Source organism: Bombyx mandarina, chromosome 15, assembly GCF_030267445.1.
Source record: "Bombyx mandarina strain Sakado chromosome 15, ASM3026744v2".
Lineage (NCBI taxonomy): Eukaryota > Metazoa > Arthropoda > Insecta > Lepidoptera > Bombycidae > Bombyx > Bombyx mandarina.
In genome coordinates, this window is record NC_143221.1 from 16823863 (window position 1) to 16835506 (window position 11644).

The 11644-nt window shown below is 37.7% G+C and overlaps 1 protein-coding gene across 2 annotated transcripts in view; it reads left to right on the top strand.

Annotated features, from left to right (window-relative positions):
• The window catches only part of LOC114247204 (neuroligin-4, Y-linked-like), a 65682-nt gene extending 56786 nt beyond the window's left edge, over window positions 1-8896 (top strand). For both annotated transcript variants that reach the window (XM_028180091.2, XM_028180092.2), the window contains exons 8-11: window positions 1151-1345; window positions 2740-2891; window positions 4685-4803; window positions 7771-8896. In XM_028180091.2, the coding sequence (XP_028035892.2) occupies window positions 1151-1345; window positions 2740-2891; window positions 4685-4803; window positions 7771-8732 (1428 nt within the window). In that variant the 3' untranslated portion in view covers window positions 8733-8896. The remainder of the gene's footprint in view (window positions 1-1150; window positions 1346-2739; window positions 2892-4684; window positions 4804-7770) is intronic.
• The last annotated feature ends 2748 nt before the right edge of the window (window positions 8897-11644 follow it).

Below are 11644 nucleotides of genomic sequence, written 5' to 3' on the forward strand. Positions count from 1 at the left end.
TTTTTCCCGCTATTCATGGTCTTGGCTCATAATGCCGAAGCGGACGAGAAAATATGCTATCCACGTGAAACGTGACGCCTTGCGCCCAACATGCTTCGTCGTAGCCCGCCCATCAGTCCCGGTGCTAATTTACTCTTAACCTAAAATAAAATCTAATATAACACTTTAACTAAAATATTTGTCTAAAAGATGGCTTATTATTTTGAGACCTTAATACCAGCTACATACATATTACCTACATTGAACTCAATGATCCCTACAAATGTTCTTTAGAAATTTATAACGTTAAAAATCGCAAAGGTAGCTTAAAGTTAAATTTAAATTTAATGCACCGATTCGTGTGTGGTATTGTTGCCTTTTTCTTTAGGACTTGGAATTTTCAGGATATCGAAACAACGCTGCTTTAAAACGATTGTATATTAGGTAGGATAGACTTTTATCTAGAAATTTATAAAAGCAATTTAGGTTTTGAATTACTGAAATGTTAGTTAGTTGTGTAAAGGAACGTTCAATATCGAGAAATACAAATGATTATGGAGCTAGTTGACTATGGAAACACACATTGATATATTGGTTTATTCTGATATTCTGACTGACTTATTGGTGCAGTAGTTGGCGGCCTTAACTGTTGCGCCGAGGGTCGTGGATTCGATTCCCACATCGGGCAAACATTATGACGAGGTTTCTTTGCTCTTTGTCTGGATGTTTATTTTCTATGTATGTATTATATATTATTTAAACGAATAAAAGTATGTGCGTCAGCATTTGATAACAATAACACAGGGAACCTTAAATTGGGGCCGGGTGATCGTGCGTGATTTGTTCGCAGCTCCCATTTCCCGGTTATAAAGTTTTAATTATGGGATAAAGAACTGCTAATTGCTTCTCTTAAAAATTTAAATAAATCGCTCCCAGAAGAACAATTTAAAGTATTTGTTGATTGTCATCATCATAATTGGTTGCTCTTGGCAAAGCAGTCGTGGTCATGTGGAAGTCTTGCTCATTAAAGCCTTAACAGATGTTTTCCACAGTTTGATTGTAGTTCATGGCTATTAAGCGCGTGGAATTTTTCTGGATGAAACTTATTAACTTTAGAAGATACCTTCTGTATACATTTAGGTCTTTAAAATAATTCAAAAAGTCTTTGCAGAGTCCAACAAACACAAGAGATGCAACTGTAGCGGCACTCTCTGATGCTCAATATGTAGCCCCGATAGTGCAAAGTGGTGATCTGCTCAGCGGTGGACCTAAGCCAGCGCCTAATGATGACGAAGGACCAGGACGGCCGACCAAGACTTACTTCTATGTTTTCGATTACCAAACCAAAGACGGATATTATCCTCAGGTTAGTTAAAGTATTGATAGCAAACTCTCTCGAGACAGGAATTTAAGGGAGTATTTGGAATGACAATAAGACGTGTGTATTTTATCATAATAACAAAAAGACTGTAGCTAACCAATTCGAAATAATTCTTCAAGCTAAAAATTTTGTTGTATGGTAGCTTACACCAAACCCAAATTGGACTTTGAGCCAGTCCAATAACTATATCCAATACTTATTTTTTTAATAATACAAAATCCGACACAGTCCTGAATAATTGAGTACAAGATCAGTTTTGCATAAATTAAAAGGATGTGTAGGAGACTCTGTAATAAGGCACAACAACCTCTGTTACAACGTCTGTATAAGGTCCATTATCCCTTGAGAGCAACAGCACTTAGAATTATTACTAATTAGCGTTGTGTGAATTGTCTTCATTAATAGGGTCTGAATTATTAATTGAAATACGTCGTTTCCCAGAATTTGCACGGCTATAAATTGTATTCTAAGTTCAAATGGTGCCCCTGGCAATACAGTCTATGAGTGATTCTGGTTTTCGAGTGACTAAACATTTCCAAATGTCCTATAAATTTAGATTGTGGCCCTGTCAATATCAGTAAATACTAGTGGTTCTCAAAATCTAAATGTCCTTTAATCTATTCTAACTTAAAATTGGGCCTCTGCCAATATAAATGAGTAATGGTGGTTTTTCTTAAGCAAAATTACCATAAAATTTTAACTGCGTCCCTGTAAATACCGGAGCATTCGGTTTATTTGCTTGCATAAAAAAGGTAAAAATTTATCTTGGTACTAGTATGATGAGCTAATGAAACCGCGCCCTCTGAGATGTCGCAGGGATTTACTTTGATATTTTTCAACACAAAAATGTATGCCAAGATGAGAACTTTATACTCGTGATTATTATCTTATATGATTGAAATGGACACAAACAGAATGGCTTAGTTTTTAAGCTATTGCATAGCTTTTATCGCGGGCCTTGAGCGCGGCGACCGAATCATGAAATTCCGTAACGAAAAAAACCTTACACGCCTCACTCCGCCTACCATGTAGCTCGCGTCCAACACATTCACACGTTGCGCTTGTGTAGTGTTTGTGAATAAGCGCGTGGCGTGACGTCACACTGCATGCGCATCATGAAAAGTCTGCCCATCTCTCTCTCGCGCGGTCTAGCTTATGAGTGTGAAGGGGACAGTTAAGGTTTTGCTTTTATTAATGTTTAATATAGCGTGGTCTTGTTTTATTATTATTTAAATATTAAATTATCATTGTCTAATTATAATTGCATACGTTGATAGAAGATGCTATGCAATAGCTTTACCGCGGCAGTTCCCGAGTGCCACATGTTTTTTTCTCACTAACTTTACTGTAACTACGAGTCAAACTAGTTTATTTTACAGAGGCTAGGCGCAGTTCACGGGGAAGAGCTTCCGTATGTGTTCGGGGCGCCCGCTGTTGATGGATTTGGTCATTTCCCACAAAACTATACGAAGTCTGAACTGGCTTTGTCAGAGTCTATAATGATGTTCCTCGCTAACTTTGCGAAGACTGGGTAAGAACGAATGAAAATCTATATATTAATACGCGAAGCAAAAACTTTGTATCCCTTTTTACGAAAATTGCGCGAACGGAGGAGTATGAAATTTACCACACTTATAGAGAATATATAATAGAGAAGGAGTGCAGAATGTTAATTTTTTTTTTTTAACTATGCATAAAAAAATGCTTTATATCAATAAAAAAAACATTACATACTTGACATTAAATTTGACTTCACACGCATGCATACTATTTGTTTATTGTCAAACCTTTCTTATTGCTAATAGTCTGTGGTCAAATTGAGAATAAATTGAAATATATTGTTCATCTTTGTTAATATTTGTCTAAAGTGTAGTATTAGCGAAATCTGTGAAGAAGTAGAATTCTTTGAAGTAGAAGTCTTTGGCAATAGACTCATAATAGAGTTTTGTTTAAATTGTGTTTTTAACAAACTTATAATTTCATACAATTTTAATGGTGGTAGGACCTCTTGTGAGTCCGCACGGTACCACCGCCCTGCCTATTTCTGCCGTGAAGCAGTAATGCGTTTCGGTTTGAAGGGGCAGCCGTTGTGACAATACTGAGACCTTAGAACTATATCTCAATGTGTGTGGCGCATTTACGTTGTAGATGTCTATGGGGTTCAGTAACCACTTAACAACAGGTGGGCTGTGAGCTCGTCCACACATCTAAGCAATAAAAAAAATAAAAAAAAACAAATATTGTCGAATTTTGACTACGGGGGACCACTAGTAAATATTAATTCCAAGAACAAAAGTTTTCGAATAGAGATAAGATCAGAGATCAGAGCAAAATATGCGTAAATATATACAAGCATGCCCCGATAAAGGTCACCAATAAATTATTTGAAATAAGTACATATTGCTATTCTATACTAATATTATAAAGAGGAAAGATTTGTTTGTTTGTTTGTTTCGAATAGGCTCCGAAACTACTGGACCGATTTGAAAAATTCTTTTTCCATTAGAAGCCGACATTGTCCCTGATGAACATAGGCTACTTATTTTTAATTTTTTTTTATTTTTTTTTTTGGTTTCATGTGTGTTTTAATGTTTCCGAAGCGAAGCGAGGGCGGGTCGCTAGTCATGAGATATCAACGGTTTGTTTCAAGGTCGCTGTTGTAACGACTGTATTGGGTGAACCATAAAATAGATCGTCAGTTAAAATATATAAACTACTAGCCGTACTCGCCCACTTTGCCGGGCATTTAAAATTAGCATTACTATTTATTATCATTATTATTAGGGAGTCTAACACTCATTAGCATATCCATTAAGTACGTGTATTTTCTACATGGATACCAAGTTTCAAGTCAATCGGATGCGTGGTTCAGTAGTTATAACGGAACATCCGTAAAAACCACTGTAGATTTATATATTAGTATAGATATTTAAAATTCATAAATAAATTATGTACATGGTGATATTTTAAGGTATCGATCATGAATTTTTGTAGCTATAATAAAAAGGGTTCAAACGCCCCTCCACCACCCACTACCCCTCACTATCTCCCTATAGAAATATCCGCCTGTACTCTATTTAAACTTGTGTGAGCACCTATTTACCGCGACCATGTTAAAAGTTTAACAAAAGCGACAAAATTATCCGAACGAAATTTAGCAGCAGAAGAAGCTTAGGCTTCGTTGTGCGAAGCAATTCTAGTGGCATCCACTGGGATACTTTGACGGTTTCATACAAAATTATGTCTTAATTGTACTCGGACAAAGAACATATTGGTGTAACGTCCCCCGAATAAATAAGTTGGTAATTTATCTGTTTGTTACAGCGATCCTAACGACAACACGCGGCAGGAAGCGTTATTGCCGGCATCGAGAGAGCGAAATAAGTTCCGGGGGGTTAATTGGGAGGAATACGATTCAACTCACCAGAAATATTTGGAAATAGGTCAGTCAAGTAAAAGTGTCATTTTAGTTCTGGTGATTGTATATTTTAAATAATATGTACTCATATTTAACTGGTGGTAGGACCTCTTGTGAGTTTGCGCGGTAGGTACCACCACCCTGCCTATTTCTTGAAGGTTTGAAGGGCGGGGCAGCCGTTGTAACTACCTACTGGACGACCTTGACGGGGATCATTACTGAGCTTGACACGTCCACGTTGAAACTCAGCAAACCGGCGATAAATTGTGGTTTTGGATGGGGCTTCATCACCAAATGCTGAAATCATCCGGTCAACACACTGTTTTTGTGTTAAACCACTTCGAAAGTCATAATAAAACATCGCTTTTGAATTTTCTCGAGTCAATTCCATTTTCTCAACGACTAAACAAGTTTGACAAAACCTCGTGAAGAGACCGAGAATCTTTTTTTAAATAAATAAATGGTATTCGATTTTTAAAGCCAAGGAGTTTTCAATTAAAAAGATTTTAATATGACAGGAACAGTGGAAATATTCCATTCCCGATACTTTTAGTGCAGCCCTCGTATACTGAGACCTTAGAACTTATATCTGAAGGTAAAAAATATATTTACTTTCGTAATGATATCACTATATCGGTGTTATCAAATCTCGTAATCACATAGTTCTTATTTAATAGGCCATGCGCACCTCAAATTCCATCACGCAAATACAGCAAATAAAGCCTAAATAACAAATCCGTTGAGCATCTAAAGTTTCATAACCCAGGTCATTCACACCAGATAATGGATGCGTCCGGCTTATAAGAGCCCTTTATGATGGCCGCGAAATAATGTATCGTAGCGAAAATGATAAATGTATTAGACAATAATACTCTTTGTGGATCATAAGCGGGAGTTAGACAAATGCTTGTGTGATTTTATCTATTGTAAGCACAATAAATAATTATACTAGTTTCTATTGGGGTCTTAATCTAGTAAATTAATATAAGGAATTAGTTCAACGCACAGAGAAGATCATCATTTGTAATTTTTATCGAATTGCAAGCCTAGTCTTTTCGATCTTAAATCGTGATCATCCGTGACCAGGCGTGACCATTTTTCCTTCTTACTCTTATTTCATATTATGTATTTGGCATGAGTTTTAAGATCGACCGTCTGCCTGACGCCAACCCTCCCCGGGGTATATTTCCAGTAGTATTTCTTCTTTTGGTGTTTCTTTTACTTCATTCGTTTTTATTATTATAAACATTTACCCAAATATCTAGATTTTTAAATACCGAAAGGATAATAATATCAAATTTTATTAGTATAATCAAGTCGATACCATACCTAACTGATAGGTCCCATCACTGAAATAAGATATTGAAAAAGAAAGTGTTGGCTTGTAATATGGAAAAATCAAACTATGAGCTTGCCCCGATGTCTTTAAGAAAGCATTTGTACTCATTTTTATATGATCCATGCATATATTCTATCCTTGGAATGTTCTGGTCTCTTTAATGTATGTAACAATATATTAACGTACAACTCTGATGGTAGGACCTCTTGTAATTCCGCACGGGTAGGTACCATTACCCTGCCAAGTTCTGTGAAGTAGTAATGCGTTTCGGTTTGTAGAGTAGGGCAGCCGTTGTAACTGTATACTGAGACCTTAGAACTTATATCTCAAGGTGGGTGGCGCATTTATGTTGTAGATATCTATGGGCTCTAGAAACTACTTAACAACAGGTGGGCTGTGAGCTCGTCCACCCATATATGCATTAAAAAAATTAGTAAATCATTTTATTTGATTTGTAAACTTACACGTAATTACATTCTATCCTTGAAATGTTCTGACCTCTTTAATTATTCTAACATTATATTAAATAATGTACAATTCGTTACATAATCGAGTTTAGTTATATACGTCTCCAACCAAAATATAGTAACAGAATAGCGTCGTAGCACAAGAGAAAATGTTTGTTCATTTTCATGACTTTCCCAAATGTTCACTCGAAGGCTTTAATTTGTCGCAAAATTCTGAATTTACTGACAACGTACATTACGTACCTACGTGTTTTTTGCGAGAAATTTTATTTGGTACTAAATTACATGTATAATATATTGAAAAAAAGTAATTACGCTTTTAATATGAGTTATCATGAAAGCCTTGCCTGTGCGATACATTAAATTAATAATATTAATTGTATTGGTAAAATTTTCATTCGAACCATAATCCGGTATTTAATTATTATTTTTTAGGAGCCGTCATCCACCATAGCAAATCTTTAGGATCCGATTGCTTCTGATTCTTTACTCGTCAGGACCATACGCCATCTGTAAACTTCAACCTGTGGTTACTAAATGAAAAATAAATCACTTTGATGCATAAGGCAGAAGTTTAAAGATAGCCGTCATAGCCTTCGGATTAGACTGCAAAAATCTTTCTTTACCGATATTAGTAGAATGATAGTAGCCAACCGTCCGGGCTAAGCAAATTGTGCCCTTCGAACAGTAATGACAGTCCGATATCCTTGTGGCACTGCCTATATGCGCTATCACCAGCTCACCAGCCTAGACAATTAAAACATATTTGATAGTAAAATCTTTTCTGCCGATTCACGACTTATAACTGACGAAGAATTAAAAACAAGATTTCATTGGCATAGTTCGCAATTACGAAATTTAGAAACAATTTTTTTATTGGTTGTAGGACCACTTGTGAGTCCGCACGGGTAGGTACCACCGCCCCGCCTATTTCTGCCGTGAAGCAGTAATGCATTCCGGCTTAAAGGGTGGGGCAGCCGTTGTAACTATACTGAGACTTTAGAACTTATATCTCATGGGGTGGGTGGCGCATTTACGTTGTAGATGTATATGGGCTCCAGTGACCACTTAACACCAGGTGGGCTGTGAGCTCGTCGACCCATCTAAGCAATAAAATAAAAATAAAAAAAACAAACAGAGTTTTTCATGATAATAAATTAAAATTCAGTATCTATTTTGTTAACAGGTATGAAACCTCGCCTGAAAAACCACTATCGGGCACACCAGCTCTCTGTATGGCTTCGACTGGTTCCTGAATTACACCGCGCCGGAATGGAAGACGTCGCAGCAAGGCACAACTTGTTCAAAAACCACAACGAACAGGATCTGTATGAAGGAATCGTCAGACCCGATCCTTTAGCGAGGAATAATGACAATGAACCGATCAGAAGAGGGAACGGATCTTATGCTGAAACAGCTTTGACCACGGTGGATAGTATTTTAGCCACTTGTGCCACGATACTGCCAGGAAGAGACCTGCAGACTACGAACACAACGGATAATACACTGGGACATTTAGAGGCAGCAGGATATGCAGCGTACTCAACCGCTCTGAGCGTGACTATAGCCATTGGGTGTTCTTTACTAATATTAAACGTTCTGATATTTGCTGGAGTTTATTACCAAAGAGACAAGTCAAGGTCTCGCGGTAAGCAGCACCGTTTTAACGAGAAACACTTCGAGACAATATCAGGAAAGCATTCTCATTATCACATCGATCCGACGCACGCTCCCAGTCTGGTCGTAGACGTCGAGAGACAAAGTCGAAAGAAGCACATGATGGGTACGGAACAGCACCTGTCAAATTTAAACTTCAAGGGGCCTCTCGATGTACCGAAATCGCCTCCGAGCCCGTCTCTGAGTTTGGACAACATGATGCTACCAAGTAAACTGGGGAGCATGACAAACAGTTTTCGGATACCAAACCCCAGTTATCCCCAGGTAGGCAGCTACGCGACTATGCCTAAGAATTCGGGACAGTTTAATAACTCGCCCCCTTTGCAAGAGTTGAGGCAGAAATACCAGCCGCCTAACGGCTCGACGGGGCAGGGCTCCCCTCGCAGGGAGGAGAGGGCGGCCCACGCCACATTACGGCGGGGCGCACCATCCAACCTACCGCAGGCTGCGATTGACGAAATGAGAGTGTGACAGATAATAATTTCATCGGACTGTTTATTGCGGAATTAAACGTATATAAGTGAGTGTGCGAGTGTAAATAATGAGTTAGAACAGTAAGTATCCTTTTTAATTTTTAGGCGAATGGAAAATGTTATCGATCTTCGTTAATATCGAATTAAAGGTCACATAATGTATTGTTTGGTTTGATTTCTAAACCCCCAAGCCGAGTTAGTGTATAGATTTTACAAAACAAAAAATGAACAGTTTTACGATTAATAATTTTCTGCCTATTTCTGCCGTGAAACAGTAATGCGTTTCGGTTTGAAGGGTGGGGCAGCCGTTGTGACTATACTGAGACCTTAGTACTTATATCTCAAGGTGTGTGGCGCATTTACGTTGTAGATGTCTATGGGCTCCAGTAACTACTTAACATCAGGTGGGCTGTGAGCTCGTCCACACACCTAAGCAATAAAAAATAAATAAAAAAATCAACTGAAGTCTCGAAACAGGTCAATAAGGAGATTGATGGTCACTCCTGTTGTCTCCTGTTGATTGTTGGGACTAATAGACATCACGACCTAAATGTGCCATCCTCTTTTGGACATGAGGTCAAAGCATCCTGTTCTCGGAAGCGGCGGGACTTATGATTCCTTCGCGATAGAAATCGAGAAGACGGTGATACTTACCCATCTGAAGTATGAGCAGAACCCCAGTAAAAATTATGGGCACGAACCTTGATCTTGACTCGGTACAATATAAATATTAAATCGAAATGTATTAGTGTATTAATTTATAAATTTCCTTTCAGTAAAGCTTTAACGTGAATTTGAAACAAATTAAACACACGTGAAATTTTATTTTATTTTATTTATTGGGTACCAACATGTTACACATCAGCACAGAACATTACAAGTATCAACTGCATGCATTGAAAAAAAAAGAGGTTCGTTGTATAAAAAAACAAAACAACCTAACTATATATAACATTACATGAAGACCTTACATTATTACACATTCACTACCAAATATGCTATTACTTAATTGAAAGAGCTCGTTGAGCAATGCTGTAGACTTCTCGTCTAAAACTGTCAACAGTGCCAGCAAAAACGTCCAGAGAATACTTGTTATGCAAATTATTAAATTCCCCAACTAGTCTGCTGAGAGGCGCGTTCTTACCAAGGTTGGTATAGTATCTGGGAACCCTGAACACCATCAACTTCGAAGCTTTTTTAATCCTTAATTCATAAACGATTCACCACGTATCATGATAGCACTTGAACGAAGAGGGTCGCGAAAGTCGATCCGGTACCGACATCGATAAATAATTTTACATTAAATCGAAATCCGATCTTTTTGTCGTGTATCGAAAGCCTGCGAGTAGGTCTTTGAAAGTATCGGCTAAAGCGACCATTTTGCGGGAAATTTCTTGCGGTCGCCGATAAACAAGCTCATAAAGGACTTTTGTTCGGTTTCTGGGGGTACGTCAAGCTGCTACCTCATTGAGCGTGTCGATGTAAGACGTAACTGCTAGTGAGTTTGCTTTGAGGCTCGGTAATCGGTTGCGTCATGAATTTTCATGATTAATATAAAGTTTAGAACGTCTGTTTCCTTCACACATACCTATTAGCGTACGTGAGTATTATTTGATTATTTATGAGTAAAAAAAATCCGGTGAAGTTTAGGCCCATGTCGTGATTTTTTTTGTCCAGTATCAAATTTTTTGTTGACAAGACATGACTGCTAGTGAAGTATTACATTTTGTGTTATTTTTTTTAATGCTTAAATCGAGAGCTATTGGTTATCGGACTTCACTCTGAGACTTGAGGCCTATATCATAATTTAAATGTCTAAACAGTGACATTGGTTTTTAATTATTGAGTGAATCAAACTTTTTAGTCGGAGTAAATCATAAACATTTTGCCAATAACAGTTACAGATGCTTTAGTGTTATATCTGCATTATTTTACTACTTATATAATCGTGATAAAAATCCATGGGCAGTCGTCACCTATGACCTTGGTAATAATAATATATATTCTGTTAATAGAAACATGAAGTTAAGGAATTAAGTAGTAACGTTCATGTCGCATTTAATGATGGCCGATATTTGTTAGTATTATATGCACTTGAAACTGAAGAAGACACTAGAGAATCAGGGCACATGTTCATCTGTCTACAGTTCTCATCAAAACAATACTATTACTGTGGTAATTGGTAACTTACTTTATAAATACTGGTGGTAGGACCTCTTGTGAGTCCGCGCGGGTAGGTACTACCGCCCTGCCTATTTCTGCCGTGAAGCAGTAATGCGTTTCGGCTTGAAGGGTGGGGCAGCCGTTGTAACTATACTGAGATCTTACAACTTATATCTCAAGGTGGGTGGCGCATTTACGTTCTAGATGTTCATGGGCTGCAGTAACCACTTAACACCAGGTGGGCTGTGAGCTCGTCCAGCCATCGAAGCAACAAAAAAAAAATTAAACACATACCTGATGTGAACAACAAATTCATAAACAAAAGGCAGTCGAGTCGATTCACAAACAAAACCTGTTCCCGCATTAAGAGAACTTTACACATTCTCTACGTAATAAGAGACAGCCTTCAGGACATTACGTTATTACGTTTTCACAAACATTGTATGGATGTCGATCAAAAGTAAGTAAACACAAGTACAATTTTATTTCTTTCTTCATGGGGCTGCGTATAACTTGGTCGTCGTAACTAGAATAGTGTTGCGGTGTTCGTTTATCGATAATCACATTCTGAAGGTCGATGTTTTATGAGACTTTCGGTGGACCATAAACTTTTATTGCCAGGATCCCGTGCACTACATTTACGTCTGGACTGTATATTCGTTTATGATAATGTCGACAGTTGAATTCCGAGCTGGTATTTCTGTGACGAACAAGCTTCGTTATTGAATATTACATGAGTCCGGATAT